This window comes from Lepidochelys kempii, chromosome 3 (assembly GCF_965140285.1).
Source record: "Lepidochelys kempii isolate rLepKem1 chromosome 3, rLepKem1.hap1, whole genome shotgun sequence".
NCBI lineage: Eukaryota > Metazoa > Chordata > Testudines > Cheloniidae > Lepidochelys > Lepidochelys kempii.
Genome location: NC_136382.1, coordinates 76374672 through 76393630, shown reverse-complemented (window position 1 = coordinate 76393630; position 18959 = coordinate 76374672). Strand labels below are relative to the sequence as shown.

The 18959-nt window shown below is 42.4% G+C and overlaps 1 protein-coding gene across 2 annotated transcripts in view; it reads left to right on the top strand.

The window, feature by feature from the left end:
• COQ3 (coenzyme Q3, methyltransferase) overlaps nt 1–18155 on the top strand; it is a 36692-nt gene extending 18537 nt beyond the window's left edge. Inside the window, exons 2-7 of one of the 2 annotated variants that reach the window (XM_073336831.1) lie at nt 2051–2174; nt 2645–2797; nt 2991–3090; nt 5099–5341; nt 14295–14454; nt 17030–18155. In XM_073336831.1, the coding sequence (XP_073192932.1) occupies nt 2051–2174; nt 2645–2797; nt 2991–3090; nt 5099–5341; nt 14295–14454; nt 17030–17232 (983 nt within the window). In that variant the 3' untranslated portion in view covers nt 17233–18155. The remainder of the gene's footprint in view (nt 1–2050; nt 2175–2644; nt 2798–2990; nt 3091–5098; nt 5342–14294; nt 14455–17029) is intronic. The other variant, XM_073336830.1, reaches the window with a different exon arrangement.
• Nucleotides 18156–18959: the final 804 nt, after the last annotated feature.

Sequence of the window (18959 nt, the reverse complement as noted above, 5' to 3'; positions counted from 1 at the left end):
GTCCTGCAGCAACTGCTCTCTTCATTCTCAGTTTTCCCCTCTATTATGTTCTGAAGAGTTCTCCAAGACCTTTGATCATGGTCCAAGGCAATTGTGGCCTGGAGGCTCTTGCAGCACATATACTCCCTAGTCCTCTTTCTTTGCCTCCTGATCAGGGTCAGACGTGGCTTGGGCATGGAGGGGGGACTCCTCAAAACCACCTGATAAAAACAGACTGATACACTTTAGAGTTGCAGTCACAACGAAAAGGGAAAGAGAAGTCTCAAAACTCTCTTTGTATTATTTCCACAAATACCTTAATAAAAAATGCTTATTGACATCTGGGTTTTGGAGCATCTTGGTACAGCATTGCTCTGCAGCTAAAACCCTGGTGGGTACGGCCTAGCAGGGGGAGGACAAGGGGGTGTTCTATTGCATGTGGCTATACAGTTTGGTCCTCTTCCTGGTACAGATATAGGGAAATGGCTGTGACTATTAATGCTATTTTTCATAGGCAATGGTGATTTTGGCTAATATCTCACTCCTGAGGGTCACAAAGGCACAGAGAACATGGCTGCTGATGGCTTCCTTAAGCTGCCTGGGCCTGTGTGGGACTAGCTTGTTTACTGCAATGGTGCCAGCTGAACTCATCACAGAGTGGCATGGGAAGGCGTCTTTATCTCAGAGGAAGAAATAAAGCTACCATCTCTAGAATTCTTCAGGAGAGGATTGCAGAAGATCTCCATGAAAGTTTCATCTGGATCTCTTGAGGATAAAAGACATCCCTATTCTGATAAACATAGTACTCCCCATGACCCCCCTCCTAGCCCAACAAGCCAAAAAAATGAAAAGTGAGCCTAAAGTCTGCCTCTGTTTCTTCCATTGCCACCCGAGCACATGACACTGATCTGATGTGTATTGTATAATCAGACTGCCATACAACCCTTTTTGAAATGTATTTTCTAACATTACACCAGTACAGCAATGAAAAGTTGATCCATTGTTTTAACTTGTGAATGGGACTGGTGTCATTTTAAAATGGGGAATAAAGGTGGCTGGGGGGAGGCGGGAGATGAGGTTTGAGGGAAAGGAAAAGCAAAAAAAAAAAAATTGCAAGGAAAACTGCTCGTACACTTACTCAAATTCCCTTCCCCTTTGGCAGTGGATTCATCTGTGCTTACCTGGTGAGACTGGCTAGACTCCTGCACAGTTTTAGACTGTTCCTAGATTGTGGCATGGTTTGAGTTCCCTGCCATGTCTCTCTCCCTGCTGTTCATGGCAGGCATCTCCTTCTCTGGCTTTTCCACAGTCACTATCCTGAACACCATAGTCAAGTCCTAGAATTGACACCACTAGGTCGATGGAAGAATTCTCCCGTTAACCTAGCAGTGGCCTCTCGAGGAGCTGGATTAACTACAGTGACGGAAACCCCCTTCACTATGGTGCCTACAGACGCACAGCTGCCGCACCATAGCTGTACCACTCGAGCATCTACAGTGTAGACAGACTCTAAGAGCTGTACTGTCTTAGTGCAAAGGCAAGAGTCAGCTTCTGTTTTTAGCACACTCTTAGATCACTTGATTAGATCATAAGAAATGCATTCTTCCTTAACTTTCCTGTGAAGTCTTAAAGTAATTCTTGTTTTAAGGTTGTAAATTGATTTAAATGCTTATTGTAGTAATTGGCAAACCAGATACATTGAACCATGGATCTGTTAATTGAATTTCAATTGTAATCTTAATTTGATTGTTGGATTGTGTTCTATTTGATTAGTTCAGGGAAATTAGAAGTAAATCAGTGATATATTTGCTTAGCTTTGTATTTGTTTGCGTATTCTTTTCATAAATCCATAACAACAGGGGACTGGTTTCTCTCTCAAAACTTTTGTGTGAGAGAACAATGTATTCACAGGTAAAGGTGAATACATTGATTAGCTCCTGGACACATATTTTAATTATTTAAACTTATGACCACTACATAGTGTTTCAAACCAATTTGACAAACAGATCTTTTATCTCTGAATGATCATAAAGCAATGATTTCCATTGCACTGATTTTGTTATATATGCAGGTGACCATTATGGTCAGGCTTTTCAGAGAGGCCCCGGGGGCTTCAGTGAGAACTACAGCTGGAAAATGCAGTTGACATCCAACAGTACAAGGTTTGTCTGTCTGACTGAAACGAAAAGCAGCATGTAAGTACAGTAGCTAATCAAATTATCCATGACGTTATCCTTTACTGTATAAAAATGAGCTTAATGATGTTTGATGACAACTTGATGATGATCTGATAAACTCTTCTGAAAGATCAGAATTGATTTTTTCAGATAATTTTTGCTCTTCCTTTTTATTGTTACTGTACATAAATACATACTACTAAGTTTAAAAAATCCCCTACATGATGTACATTAAATAATCTGTTTTATGCTCAGAGTTATCAGTAATTCAGTGTGACGTTAAATGATCTTAACTAAGTTAAAAGGAGAGATTTTAGATTCTAGGCAGCGAGATAAATTGAATTAAAAGTGCTTTCTCTGGCTTTGTTCCTCCTCCCACCTTGAAGGAAATATTTTTCCCTCCTCTTAACCCAACTTTTTGTTTCAGTCACATGTTTTGGTGCCAGGTATTCATGTTTATGACATGATGTTTGGCTTTCATTGTTTAGGTCTGCTATGAAGAGGCTATACAGTACTTCACACACGACAGTGGATTCAAAAGAGATGAAAAAATTCCAGCTTTTGGCACATAGATGGTGGGATGAACAAGGAGAATATTCCATCTTGCATTCTCTGAATGATATTAGAGTGCCATTTATTAGGTACAGTTTTGGAATTACTTTTGCTGCGTAATGCTATTTCTAAGCATCCATCTAAAAACAGTGTAAAATAATTAGACAGGAAAATGAGACATAACTTGTTGAACAATTATAGTTACTTAACACAAATTTTAAAGAAACATTTCATTTAAACCATTTTGTATCTTTGTGCTTATTTATGTTCACTTTATTTCAGAGATACTCTATTGAACATGAGTAGTGATCATCAGTTGGGAAGCCCTCTGTCCAGTGTAAAGATTCTAGATGTTGGCTGTGGTGGTGGATTGTTAAGTGAAGTAAGAAACAGTTTGTTGTTCCTGCCTCTCTAGCTAAGGCGCATATAAAGACTTTGAAAGGTGTTTGTTTAACTACTAAATCTCAGATGAGGAGGAGTAGCCCCAGGCCCTTTTCTGCCGTATTGGTACATTGATAAATGCATGTTTTGGAGTGCAGTAAATTCTGCAAACCACATTTAGTATTTGGGTTAAAAAAAGTACACGCAATGTTTTGTTATAATCAACTGAGGTTCTTCAAGAAAAGAGAAACGAAAGGAAGAGGTGCTAAAACTTTATGGTTAACCAACAAACAGATTATTCAAATATTGTCACAAATAGCAAAATATCATCAGTCCTTTCTAGTATTCCTTTGGAAAGTCATTGGAAAATAACTTTTATTTGTATTGGGTGGTGGGGAGAGGTTAGTAAAAGATCACTTTTTATCATGACCACTCTTGTTAATGAAGTAACATGTTTTCCATTATAACCTATTTTCACATGCCTGACACTTTTGAAACTTCTGGGCTTAAATTTTCCATATTGGGCAAAGTTCTCATCTCTGACCTTGCCTCTTGACACCACCTAATAGTACTGGGGCTGTACAAAGGGGCCCTAAAAGCCCTGTATCTGGCATAAGGAGGATTCCTGTGGTGCAGGGGGCAGCCGTATATACAAGGTTTACAGTTTGGTTCAATGAGTCTCAGCACCCCCAGTATAAAAATTGTTCCAGCACCCCTGGTTGAGGGTGGGAGTGTAACACACAGATTCTGGTCAGCGCTGTGTCTCATAGGGCTGCTCTAATTTAGACTGGCCCCCAGAACTGTCTAAGTTACGCTGGGGACCTCTCTAGCCCCCAGAGCAGCCCAAGATCTTTTGAAGCTTTTAAGTTCAGAGGTGTAGCACAGACGCTCACCCTGGCTCTCTGCACAAAGGTGGGTCTCTCTCTTCCCCCCGATTTCTGGTAGCTAGACGTAAATCCTTTTTAACTGCGAGAGAGTGAAAAATGTGTATCTTTACCCTGTTATAAAACAATTCCTCCTTCCCTCACCTCCTACCCTCCAAATACATGAGCCAGCTAGAGCAAAAACTACTGAAGTGGAAACTTGGTATAGTCTTAATTCTCATTGATGATTAGTACCTTTGCTTGATTTTTGAAAAATAAAACAAATGGTTTCTGTTTTATAGAATTATGACTGCTTGAAAATTGTACATGAGCATTAGAAAATTTTGCAGGTGTGTGCTTAAGGGTGGATATACTGTGCATATGTGTCCATCTAGTTAAGTTCTCACTGGCTGGTTCAAAGTACTTACAAGCTCCACACACTGAATGACTATGGACGAGTAGCTCTCTCACTCTGCTGGTAAAGCCAGTGGAGTTTGTAACTTTCACAAGCTTAATAACTAGAGAATTTAGAGTTCCAATAACATAAAGTTATTGGTTGTGTAGCACAAAGTATTCCAGTTTCAAAAGAGACATCAACCTCTGAGAAAGAACGTACTTAAAATATTTCAGTGACAGTCAAGACTGGTACTTTCCGAGTAAACATCTGAGTATTCAGCTTTCAGCATTGAGCAGGTATCATAGATAATCATTTGTAGAGTAACCATTAAAAAGACACGTGGATTCACCATTTCAGTAAGGAGTGACCATACGTGTAGGTTCAAAAACCTAGGGGAGAAAAATGGTGTCTCTGTGATAGTTGCAGTGGAGAAAATCTGCACTTGTGGCAAAGTGGACAAAGAACAATTATTTAAAATACAGATGTAAAAGAATCACTATCTTCTATTTGACAATATTAGTTTTTAAAAGAATAGAAAATCTGAAATGTGTTTTGTGCTTTCTCTGTCTAATAAACTTTTAAAAATGCTGCAGATCAAAGGCCACTCTTGTTTGTCTCACTGTTCTAATGATGATTACTGCAAGATTTTTTTGTGACTTTGACATTAGATTCTGTTAGTTTACACAGAGCCTTATGCTTACGCTGATTGTTTTAATGCAGCGAATAAACAACACTGTATGTATCATTAGCCTCTAGGTAGACTGGGAGCTTCAGTTACTGGAATTGATCCTCTGGAGGACAACATTAGAACAGCAGAACAGCACAAGTCATTTGATCCAGTCCTAGCCAAGAGAATACAGTACAAACCGTGTTCACTGGAGGATATTGCAGAAGAGGCTACAGAAACCTTTGATGTAATGGTTGCTTCTGAAGTAGTGGAGCATGTGGCTGACCTAGAAACATTTATCAAGTACTGCTATCAAGTGTTAAAAGTAAGTGTTTGCTTTAATTGTAGGAAATGTTTGTTCCTTCCTTCTTTAATGAAGTTTTTATTTAAAAAGTTAATCAGAACACATGTAGATCCCAAAGGCCTCTGTGACATCATCACTTAATATTGCAGTAGTACCATGACTCCCATTAGGTTGTACAAGGTCAAAACCTAATGAAAAGTTCTTACAGCCTGATTTTCCAATGGTGGAGGAAGATCTAATAGCTATGTTGATGGTGTCTACAAATATGATTTAACTATGCACTGAAGTTCTGTCTGCAGTTAAACTTCTGTCTCATGGCATCTTATTCCAACTCAGCATTAAAAGTCAGATGTATTCCTGGATTGCTTTAAAGAGTGCCATGTTTACATTTAGATGTGCTTAGGATTTATTTTATTTTTTCTAGTATTCTTGTTTCTGGTTAGTAGAGGATGACGGTAGGCCCAGTGTGTAGTCTGAGACTCTTCTTTACTTCACCGCCTTGTCAAACTACTCACGCAGGGAACATAGTTTATCTGAATAGGAACCATCGCTCCCTTCTGTCTAATTTCTCATGCCCCTATCATTCTTTTTCTACCAGTGCATAGAACCACTAATATTACTTTTGTTCTTTGAAAGTGTTTACGTTAGGACATACAGAGACTCAATTAAACAAAATTTTATCTAGAAGTATATTAATTGTGTAATGGTATCTCATATTTTGCAATTTATGCTGCTGTACATTATGAAGATTTGCTGGTGACTTAGTGTTATGGCCAAATTCCAGCATGGGGAATTACAGTCTACCTACCTACCTAAATAATGCTGTCATAAAAATAAAGGGAAGGGTAAACCCCTTTGAAATCCCTCCTGGCCAGGGGAAAGCTCCTCTCACCTGTAAAGGGTTAAGAAGCTAAAGGTAACCTCGCTGGCACCTGACCAAAATGACCAATGAGGAGACAAGATACTTTCAAAAGCTGGGAGGAGGGAGAGAAACAAAGGGTCTGTGTCTGGCTGTAGTCGTCTTGGCCAGGGACAGAACAGGAATGGAGTCTTAGAACTTTTAGTAAGTAATCTAGCTAGGTATGTGTTAGATTATGATTTCTTTAAATGGCTGAGAAAAGAATTGTGCTGAATAGAATAACTATTTCTGTCTGTGTATCTTTTTTGTAACTTAAGGTTTTGCCTAGAGGGGTTCTCTATGGTTTTGAATCTAATTACCCTGTAAGATATCTACCATCCTGATTTTACAGGGGGGATTTCTTTATTTCTATTTACTTCTATTTTTTATTAAAAGTCTTCTTGTAAAACACTGAATGCTTTTTCATTGTTCTCAGATCCAAGGGTTGGGTCTGTGGTCACCTATGCAAATTGGTGAGGCTTTTTATCCAACATTTCCCAGGAAAGGGGGGTGCAAGTGTTGGGAGGCTTGTTCATTGTTCTTAAGATCCAAGGGTCTGGATCTGTAGTCACCTAAGCAAATTGGTGAGGCTTTTTACCAAACCTTGTCCAGGAAGTGGGGTGCAAGGTTTTGGGAAGTATTTTGGGGGGAAGGACGCGTCCAAACAGCTCTTCCCCAGTAACCAGTATTAGTTTGGTGGTGGTAGCGGCCAGTCCAAGGATAACGGGAGTAATATTTTGTACCTTGGGGAAGTTTTGACCTAAGCTGGTAAAGATAAGCTTAGGAGGTTTTTCATGCAGGTCCCCACATCTGTACCCTAGAGTTCAGAGTGGGGGAGGAACCGTGACATGGTGGCACAGTGGTGGGATTAACCTGAAATCATTTTGAGATCCAGTTGAGATTTTTTGAACTAGAAATACAGATTTTAAAAAGGAATTTTTAGGAAGTCCAGGAAGCAGCTTTGAAACTGAAAGCAGCTTGGTTTCTCTCTGCTTTGTGGCCAAGCAGAGACAAAAGGGGATTATCTTGTGAATTGCAGGTTTTCTTTGCCTGGAGGCAGGGTACTTAACTCCTGCAGGGAAATTCACAGTCTTCCAACCCAGAAGTTTTTTTTTCTTTTCTTCCTAAAAGTAAATAGGGGGTGTGTGCTCTACCCATTTGCCTGGAGACAAAAGTGGCAGGGTTTTTTTTAGGATTTTGATATTTTTTTTGTTTTACAAGGAGCACAGGTTTGAAAAGAAATTTTTTTTTTTCTTTGGGCTGGGTAAGCAGGTTTCCAAGTAGTTGGAGGTTTTTTGCTGTAATTTGGGCCCAGAGCAGAGACAAGGGAATTGTCTTTTTCTGTAGGCTGACAATCACTATCAGAGAATAGGTATTCTATTCCAGCACAGCAAAATTTTACAGCCAAGTTTTGTTTGTTTATTTCTAAACCTCGGGTGTAAAGTTAGTTAAAAACAGAGAGGTTAGAATGGCCAAATCCTCGGCTCGACTACAGCTGGAATTAGCCAAATTTCAGGCTGAGGAAAAACAAAGGGAACATGAAAGACAGATAGAACTCATGCGGCTGGAGAAGGAGGTACAGGAGGCTGCCCACAAGAGGGAAATGGAGGCAAGGAAGCATGTGGAGGAGATGGAGAGGATAAAGGCCCAGCAGAATATACCAACAAACCCTAGCAATCCTTCTCCAGGTACCACTTCCCATCCCAGAAAGTTCCCCACCTACAAGGCAGGTGATGATACTGAGGCCTTCTTAGAAAACTTCGAAAGGGCCTGCCTTGGGTACAACATCTCTACTGACCAATACATGGTAGAGCTGAGGCCGCAGCTCAGTGGACCCTTAGCTGAGGTGGCAGCTGAAATGCCTAAAGAACATATGAACAAGTATGAACTGTTTAAATCCAAGGCGAGAGTCAGAATGGGGATAACACCCGAGCAGTCTCGTCGGAGGTTCCGAGCCCTAAGGTGGAAACCAGACATGTCATTTACCCGACATGCCTACCACATTGTGAAACATTGGGATGCCTGGATATCAGGAGCAAGTGTTGAATCTCCAGTAAATTTGCCCTTCCTAATGCAAATGGAACAATTCTTAGAGGGTGTTCCTGAGGAAATAGAAAGATACATCCTAGATGGGAAACCCAAAACTGTAATCGAGGCAGGAGAGATTGGAGCCAGATGGGTGGAGGTGGCAGAGAAGAAGAAAACTGGTCGCAGTTGGAGCGGAGACCAGAAGGGACCACCCCAGACCACACCCTATTACCGGGGGCCACCCAAAGCCCCACCTACCTCCCAAAGAACCCTCCAGACCCCTTATCGTCCCACCACCCCGTTCTCCAGCAACCCACCTCGCCCTGGTGACCCGTCAGCTGGACGATGTTTTAAATGTAACGAGCTGGGGCATGTAAAGGCCAACTGCCCCAAGAACCCCAACAGATTACAGTTCATTGCACCGGAATCACACCAGAGGTCCACAGGCCCAGATACCTCCCAGATACCCGTGGAGCGGAGGGAAACTGTGAGTGTGGGCGGGAAGAAGGTCACCGCGTGGAGGGACACCGGAGCACAAGTGTCAGCTATCCATGCTTCCTTAGTGGACCCCAATTTAATCAACCCAGAGATCCAAGTGACGATTCAACCCTTCAAGTCCAACTCTTTCAATTTGCCTACAGCCAAGTTGCCTGTCCAGTACAAGGGCTGGTCAGGAATGTGGACTTTTGCAGTCTATGATGATTATCCCATCCCCATGCTGTTGGGGGAAGACTTGGCCAATCACGTGAAGCAGGCCAAGAGGGTGGGAACGGTCACCCGCAGCCAGGCTAAACAAGCCGTGGGGCCTAGCTCTGTTCCGGAAACTTCTATCAGGGCCCGGTCAGAGGTGATGGACCCGGACCCCAGGCCAATGTCTGCAACAGCAGTAGTGGATCCAGTCCCAGAGACCCAGACGGAACCAGTCCCAGAACCGGAACCAGCCAAACAACCAACACCAGACCCCGTGCCAGCACTGAATCCAGTACTTGCAACCTCAACACCAGAGGGCCCCACCGAACCTGAACTGGCAGCAGCCGATAACCCTACACAAGAGACTCAGCCGGAGCCTGAATCCCAACATAGTGCACCAGCGGAGAGCGGTTCACAGTCAACAGAAACAGCTCCATCCCCTATATCGCTTCCAGAGGGACCAAGCCTATGTCCCCAATCCAATGAGGAACTGATGTCTCCAGCATCAAGGGAACAGTTCCAGACCGAACAGGAAGCAGATGAAAGCCTCCAGAGAGCGTGGACGGCGGCACGGAGCAACCCGCCGCCTCTCAGCTCTTCTAATCGATCCAGGTTTGTGGTAGAAAGAGGACTTTTATACAAGGAAACTCTTTCTGGGGGACACCAGGAAGACTGGCATCCTCAGAGACAGTTGGTAGTTCCAACTAAATACCGGGCCAAGCTCTTGAGCTTAGCCCATGATCACCCTAGTGGCCATGCTGGGGTGAACAGGACCAAAGACCGTTTGGGGGGGTCATTCCACTGGGAGGGAATGGGCAAGGATGTTTCTACCTATGTCCAGTCTTGTGAGGTGTGCCAAAGAGTGGGAAAACCCCAAGACCAGGTCAAAGCTCCTCTCCAGCCACTCCCCATCATTGAAGTTCCATTTCAGCGAGTAGCTGTGGATATTCTGGGTCCTTTTCCGAAAAAGACACCCAGAGGAAAGCAGTACATGCTGACTTTCATGGATTTTGCCACCCGATGGCTGGAAGCAGTAGCTCTAAGCAACACCAGGGCTAAAAGTGTGTGCCAGGCACTAGCAGACATTTTTGCCAGGGTAGGTTGGCCCTCCGACATCCTCACAGATGCAGGGACTTATTTCCTGGCAGGAACTATGAAAAACCTTTGGGAAGCTCATGGGGTAAATCACTTGGTTGCCACTCCTTACCATCATCAAACAAATGGCATGGTGGAGAAGTTTAATGGAACTTTGGGGGCCATGATACGTAAATTCGTAAATGAGCACTCCAATGATTGGGACCTAGTATTGCAGCAGTTGCTCTTTGCCTACAGAGCTGTACCACATCCCAGTTTAGGGTTTTCCCCATTTGAACTTGTATATGGCCGTGAGGTTAAGGGGCCATTGCAGTTGGTGAAGCAGCAATGGGAGGGATTTACACCTTCTCCAGGAACTAACATTCTGGACTTTGTAACCAACCTACAAAACACCCTCCGAACCTCTTTAGCCCTTGCTAGAGAAAACTTACAGGATGCTCAAAAAGAGCAAAAAGCCTGGTATGATAAACATGCCAGAGAGCGTTCCTTCAAAGTAGGAGACCAGGTCATGGTCTTAAAGGCGCTCCAGGCCCATAAAATGGAAGCATCGTGGGAAGGGCCATTCACGGTCCAGGAGCGCCTGGGAGCTGTTAATTATCTCATAGCATTCCCCACCTCCAACCGAAAGCCTAAGGTGTACCATATTAATTCTCTAAAGCCCTTTTATTCCAGAGAATTAAAGGTTTGTCAGTTTACAGCCCAGGGAGGAGACGACGCTGAGTGGCCTGAAGGTGTTTATTACGAAGGGAAATGTGCTGGTGGTGTGGAAGAGGTGAACCTCTCCATGACCCTTGGGCGTATGCAGCGACAGCAGATCCAGGAGCTGTGCACTAGCTACGCGCCAACGTTCTCAGCCACCCCAGGACTGACTGAACGGGCATACCACTCCATTGACACAGGTAATGCTCACCCAATTAGGGTCCACCCTTACCGGGTGTCTCCTCAAGCTAAAACTGCTATAGAACGGGAGATCCAGGATATGTTACAGATGGGTGTAATCCGCCCCTCTGAAAGTGCATGGGCATCTCCAGTGGTTCTAGTTCCCAAACCAGATGGGGAAATACGTTTTTGCGTGGACTACCGTAAGCTAAATGCTGTAACTCGCCCAGACAACTATCCAATGCCACGCACTGATGAACTATTAGAGAAACTGGGACGGGCCCAGTTCATCTCTACCTTGGACTTAACCAAGGGGTACTGGCAGGTACCGCTAGATGAATCTGCCAAGGAAAGGTCAGCCTTCATCACACATCTCGGGCTGTATGAATTTAATGTACTCCCTTTCGGGCTGCGAAATGCACCCGCCACTTTCCAAAGACTTGTAGATGGTCTCCTAGCGGGATTAGGAGAATATGCAGTCGCCTACCTTGACGATGTGGCCATATTTTCGGATTCCTGGGCAGACCACCTGGAACATCTACAAAAAGTCCTTGAGCGCATAAGGGAGGCAGGACTAACTGTTAAGGCTAAGAAGTGTCAAATAGGCCTAAACAGAGTGACTTACCTTGGACACCAGGTGGGTCAAGGAACTATCAGCCCCCTACAGGCGAAAGTGAATGCTATCCAAAAGTGGCCTGTCCCAAAGTCAAAGAATCAGGTTCAATCCTTCTTAGGCTTGGCCGGTTATTACAGACGATTTGTACCGCACTACAGCCAAATCGCTGCCCCACTGACAGACCTAACCAAAAAGAAACAGCCAAATGCTGTTCAGTGGACCGGAAAGTGTCAGAAGGCCTTTAACAAGCTTAAAGCGACACTCATGTCTGACCCTGTACTAAGGGCCCCAGACTTTGACAAACCGTTCCTAGTAACCACAGATGCATCCGAGCGTGGTGTGGGAGCAGTTTTAATGCAGAAAGGACCTGATCAAGAATTCCACCCTGTAGTGTTTCTCAGCAAAAAACTGTCTGAGAGGGAAAGCAACTGGTCAGTCACTGAAAAAGAATGTTATGCCATTGTCTACGCTCTGGAAAAGCTACGCCCATATGTTTGGGGACGGCATTTCCACCTGCAAACCGACCATGCTGCACTAAAGTGGCTTCACACCGTCAAAGAAACTAACAAAAAACTTCTTCGGTGGAGTTTAGCTCTCCAAGATTTTGATTTCGACATCCAACACATCTCAGGAGCTTCTAACAAAGTGGCTGATGCACTCTCCCGTGAAAGTTTCCCAGAATCAACTGGTTAAAATCGTCCTTGAGATGTGGAAAATATTGTTAGTCTTTATGTACTTGGTAGTATATTTAGAGATGCATGTGTCTTATTAACTCTGTTTTCCTAGAGCTCCAGGAAGAAATCCCAGCCAGTGTTTCACCCTAGCTGAGATTTGGGGGGCGTGTCATAAAAATAAAGGGAAGGGTAAACCCCTTTGAAATCCCTCCTGGCCAGGGGAAAGCTCCTCTCACCTGTAAAGGGTTAAGAAGCTAAAGGTAACCTCGCTGGCACCTGACCAAAATGACCAATGAGGAGACAAGATACTTTCAAAAGCTGGGAGGAGGGAGAGAAACAAAGGGTCTGTGTCTGGCTGTAGTCGTCTTGGCCAGGGACAGAACAGGAATGGAGTCTTAGAACTTTTAGTAAGTAATCTAGCTAGGTATGTGTTAGATTATGATTTCTTTAAATGGCTGAGAAAAGAATTGTGCTGAATAGAATAACTATTTCTGTCTGTGTATCTTTTTTGTAACTTAAGGTTTTGCCTAGAGGGGTTCTCTATGGTTTTGAATCTAATTACCCTGTAAGATATCTACCATCCTGATTTTACAGGGGGGATTTCTTTATTTCTATTTACTTCTATTTTTTATTAAAAGTCTTCTTGTAAAACACTGAATGCTTTTTCATTGTTCTCAGATCCAAGGGTTGGGTCTGTGGTCACCTATGCAAATTGGTGAGGCTTTTTATCCAACATTTCCCAGGAAAGGGGGGGTGCAAGTGTTGGGAGGCTTGTTCATTGTTCTTAAGATCCAAGGGTCTGGATCTGTAGTCACCTAAGCAAATTGGTGAGGCTTTTTACCAAACCTTGTCCAGGAAGTGGGGTGCAAGGTTTTGGGAAGTATTTTGGGGGGAAGGACGCGTCCAAACAGCTCTTCCCCAGTAACCAGTATTAGTTTGGTGGTGGTAGCGGCCAGTCCAAGGATAACGGGAGTAATATTTTGTACCTTGGGGAAGTTTTGACCTAAGCTGGTAAAGATAAGCTTAGGAGGTTTTTCATGCAGGTCCCCACATCTGTACCCTAGAGTTCAGAGTGGGGGAGGAACCGTGACAAATGCCTATAGTTTCAGTGGGATAAACTAAGTCTTCACTTCTTGTCCAGAACTGCTGTGTAGTGTAACATTGTTGCAGCTGTTAAACAGCACCTGTGTTGTGCTTCACAAATTGCTGCTTGTCAGTGGGTAAAGTGATCTTTCTGTACAATCTGTAAACCATTTTAAGGTCTTTGAGGATGAACTATGCAATATAGGTTTATTAATGTGCTTATTTTTACAAGAATGCGGAATATATATGAATTGAAATAGCAAGTCAGCCAGTCACGACGCAGCTCACTTCACGATGGCCCAAAAGAAAGCCCCCCAAAATGAGCGCTGATTGGCTGCACTATCCGTTTTTGGCTGCCCTCTGAGCAATCAAGCATTTCCATTAGTAAGTGCCCCACTGATCCCACTCGCTGTAGGAGAAATATCCTTGGGCAGTTTTTGCTCTATGGATTTGTGGTGTGGTCAGCAGCCACAGTTAGGTATGAAAATAGCCCAAACTAATCTGCTTGCAGTTGCTATGGAGAAGGGTGTGTATGTTTGTTTAATTTAAATTGAAGTTTAATAAATAAGACCGGATATTGTCTTGTGTTTACTACACACATTCTTATACTTGTAATTCATTCTCTTCTCGGGCATCATTTGCATGTATTGTTTTATAATTTAATTAGGTGTTATCCTTGATTAGCATAGACATTTCTGGGCATGGCTGTTCTTTTTTAATGTCCAAAACCTTGATGATGTTGACTGTTGGTTAAATGCTGAAAAGACTCAGTCTTTACAAAAAATAATCACATCCTGATTTTTCTATCACCTGCAGTTGTCTTAAAACATTTATGTCCATATATCAGTGAAAGTAGCTTTCATTCCTGCAGCTCCTGGCTTCTAAATGGACACATTCTGTACTTGAAATTCAAAAATGATTAGTCTTGTACTTTTTCATGTGAAAGGTCCTCACACTTTTTGTTTAGTTAAATGTACTGCTAATTGAATATTGTTTTAATATTTTTATTAGCCTGGAGGCTCGTTATTCATTACTACAATCAACAAAACACAGTTGTCCTATATCTTGGGGATTGTAGTTGCAGAGAAAATAATGGGCATTGTACCAGAAGGTACTCATGACTGGGAGAAGTTTATTTCACCTGAAGAGCTAGAATGTCTGCTCGACTCAAGTAAGTGTCAAATAGAATGACGGGAGTGAATAGAGAGATCCAGGTGTTACTGATTATAATGGCAACTGTCTGGGGACTAGATAGCTAGGATGATTGGTAACCTTGAAGTGAAGAGTTCTGTGCTCCTGTTAGCAGCTCAGATTTGGCGTAGGTCAAGCATAGCTAAAAGTCATTACCACATACTGGCTGTTCAGATGAGTATGTAGAGTTGATGATTTCAGTTCAACTCCAAGCGTACAGAGGTCACTTAAACAAAACCACCGTCACAGCTAGCCTCCTTGTTGATAGCCAAAGCATCAAAAGATGCAAATTCTTGGACTCTTTTTGGAGACAATAGTGTTTCGTTTCTAAGGGTGAGTCCTCTAGGTCAGGGTTGAGACACTTGATGAGCTAGTGTCCAAAGGTTGCACTGCTGCTGCACTGTATAAACCAAGGGCTTTTGTCGTCTTCATCTTTCATTAGCCTTATATTTATTAAAACATTTCATTTAAAAACTGTCTGAAGTTGAAAGCTGACCACAGACTTTCCAATAAAACTTGAAAGAGTGTATTATGGTGTCTGGATCAAAATACTAAGTCACACCAATGATCCCAGTTTGATTGCTTTCCTAAAAGACTGATTTCTGAGGTGTTGGGTTTTTCCCTCAGACGCTCCTTCTCTACAGAAAGTTAAAAATAAAACAAAAACCCACCAGCAAGCACCTCACTTTTCCTGTAACTCGCTGTAAACAAGCTGGTGCCTGAACTCAATTTTTTATCTTTTGTCCTGCTGAGTCTGAGATGATGCAGCATCATATGATGAACCTAAGGGATATTAAGAAGGGAGCATAAAATTTCTCTTTATTTACACCGTTTCCTTGATCCATGTTCTTCTTGCCTTATTTTTTTCATTCATAGCTAAATCTCCAGTGTCTTCCATAGATATTGTGACAGGTTGGCTCACAGAACCCCCCTTGGGAACTGCCAACTGATGTGCCAAGACTACTGCTGCTCCTGCTTTCCTGCCCTGTCAGCTTAGGACTTCAGTACCCTGCCTGGTTTGAGCCAGACTCGCTAGCCTGCTGCAAACCCAGACCCAGGTCTGAACCATGCCCCCTAACAGCTGCAGGCTTAACTGAAAGCAGCTTACCAGAAGTGTTCCTGTCCTTGACACTCAGATGCCAACTCCCAATGGGGTCCAAACCCTAAATAAATCCGTTTTACCCTGTATAAAGCTTATATTAGGGTAAACTCATAAATTGTTCACCCTCTATAACACTGATAGAGAGATATGCACAGCTGTTTCTCCCCCTCCCCACCCCCCGGTATTAATACATACTCTGTGTTAATTAATAAGTAAAAAGTGATTTTATTAAATACAGAAAGTAGGATTTAAGTGGTTCCAAGTAGTATCAGACAGAACAAAGTGAATTACCAAGCAAAATAAAATAAAACACGCAAGTCTATGTCTAGTACGGTAATAAAACTGAATACAGATAAAAACCTCACCAGTTCCAAAAAGAAAAGGAGTACTTGTGGCACCTTAGAGACTAACAAATTTATTTGAGCATAAGCTTTCGTGAGCTACAGCTCACTTCATCGGATGCAGTGAGCTGTAGCTCACGAAAGCTTATGCTCAAATAAATTTGTTAGTCTCTAAGGTGCCACAAGTACTCCTTTTCTTTTTGCGAAGACAGATTAACACGGCTGCTACTCTGAAACCTGTCACCAGTTCCAGTAAGCTTTCTTTTACAGACTAATCTCCTTCTAGTCTGCGTCCAGCAATCACTCACACCCCCTGTAGTTACTGTCCTTTGTTCCAGTTTCTTTCAGGTGTCTTTGGGGGTGGAGAGGCTCTCTTTTTAGCCAGCTGAAGACAAAATGGAGGGGTCTCCCTGGGGTTTAAATAGACTTTCTCTTGTGGGTAGAGACCCCCTCCTCTCTCCTGTGCAAAGTCCAGCTACAAAATGGAGTTTTGGAGTCACCTGGGCAGGTCACATGTCCAAGCATGATTGAGTTCCTTACCGGCCACGCCACGTTCCTGGGAAAGCCCAGATGTGGATTGGCGTCTCCAGGTTCATTGTTGGCTTAAGGGCTCTTGATTGGGCACTTACTGAGAATAGTCTTTTCTCAGGAAGCTGACCAACTGTTTCATTAAAACCTACTCAGAATCAAACAAGTATACAGTATACAAGTATACAAGTATACAATGTTCATAACTTCAAATACAAAAATGATACATGCATACAAGTAGGATTAATAGATCCAGTAGATCATAGCCTCTACAGAGATATGTTACATGGCACATGTAGCATAAAACATATTCCAGTTATGTCATATATACATTCATAATCATATCTCCATAAAGCCTTATGGGGGGGCACCGTCACAGGTATATTCAGTTTATCAGTTTTGAAGTGGATGACCTGAATCTGCAAAACTTGAGCAACTATAAATATGCTTCTGATGACTCAGTGTTGTTGCTCTAAAGCTCGGTGGAAGAATGCATATTTAGAACTTGCTATTTTTTTAGAGCTTGATGTTTTATTGACTTAGAATGTCTGAGGATCGCCATCTTTTTTCCCTTTCTTTTACAGATGGCTTTTTAGTCAAGACAGTGAATGGAATGTCATACAACCCCTTGTCAGGGTCCTGGAGTTGGACTGAAAGCACTAGCATTAACTATGCGGTGCATGCCATGAAAACTAGGGTAAAAGAACAATCAAATTCAAGAGAGCCACCTTCAGAGACAGATAAGGAGGAGCACCTAGCCGAAGCTAATGCCAGCACAACTGTCTGAGACACGGTAGTAGGCAAGCAGCAAGGAGTTGAAGGAAGATTTGCATAAATGGTTGTAATAAAACTGTTTGTTTGCAACAAGTCTGCTGTTCATATAAATGGCAGTTAAGATGTTTTTGCCAATCTGTTTCAATGTAGTCTGGGGGGAGAACAATTGTTTATTCTCTCAGGAATCATGTAGGATTAAGATGGGAAAGTTTTTGGAGAGCTCTTTTATGAGAAAATAATTTCAAACCTTCACATTATTCTGTCAGTATTTGTGTACGATGGCTTTTACAGTCCTACCAAGAAAACACAAGTTTCAACAGGACTCCAGAGAGTAATGGATTGATGCTGAGTTCAATGTGGAGTCACTTTTAAAAACGCAATACACTGTGTAAATAGAAGGATTTAAGCAGTTTTTAAATTAAACTACCCAAGTGCGCTGTTCAGAAACTTGTTTCTGTATTTAATTAATTGTTAAAACACCAAAACCCTCTTTTCCTCCTTCCGTTCTGGATATTCCAACTGTGGGAAAAGAAGGGACGGGTAGTGACATAGGAGCTCCTGCTCTGTCTCCGTGCCACTGGTGTGAGCCGTCCATGGCTGGTTACACTAGTACTGCAGTCTGGTTCAGCGATGGCAACACCACACTTGGGAATCTGGTCTCTGAATGTCAACCTGTCTCACCCTCCAAAAATGGGACCTGTTATCAGGTCCTTCATATTTAAGTAAAATCGTCACAATTTAAACAGTCACTTTTTTAGCATAAAGCAGCAGTTATCAGGCCATCAGTTGGTTTACAATCTGTTATAGAATCTAAATTATGTGAGTGGCACAATCCTTTACCTACTTCACTGAGCTGATAGGAGGTGTTCTCGGTAAAAAGCTATTCTGCTCTGAAATGTGAGTCTCTAAATAAAATGGTGTTGCATGTGTCCATGATCATCTGTCTCCAATTTTATTTTTATCAGATGTGCTCAGTTTACACATAGAGATGGGGTTGTTTTGTTTTCCTAACTGCAGCCCTGCAAACTCAGCCTGGGATCTGAAAGTCAGCTGGGTTCTCTCTTTGTCGTGCATCATCCCCTGTAAAAGGTTCAGCAGCTCAAATTAACCTCTCTGCTTTGTGTAGTTCCCTTGCCTTCTCTGGCCTTGCACAAATGCAACTGGCCTTGTAATTGGAATTTAGTAGATGATTTGATGCACAAAAAATATAGAATCCAGTTTGATTAATCTATTTTTGGCTTTTGATTAATCTACTTTTGGAATTGTCAGTAATTAATAGATTTTTTTTTTTAAAGCCAGAAGCAACTGGTATGGTCATCTAGTCTGACTATATGCATAACAGGCCATAGAACTACACCCATCAATTTTGGCATCCAGCCCATAATTTCTCTTTGAGCTATAGCATTGCTTTTAGAAAGATGTCCAGTCTCAATTTAAAGGCTTCAGGTAATTGAGAATCCACCATGGCCCCAGGTAAGTTGTTCTAGTGGTTAATTGTCATAATTATACAAATTTTCACCTTATTTGTAGTCAAATTTGTCTGTCTCATATTACAACAATGGGATCTCATGCCTTTTTCTCCTAGATTGAAGAGCCCTTTACTATCAGAAATCTCTCCCCCATGCAGGTACTTATAGTTTGTTATTAAGTCGTCACCTGTTCGCTTTCTCTTGGATAAACTAAATAGACCGAGGTTCTTCAGCCATTCACTTAAAGGCATTTCTTCCCAGACCTCAAATA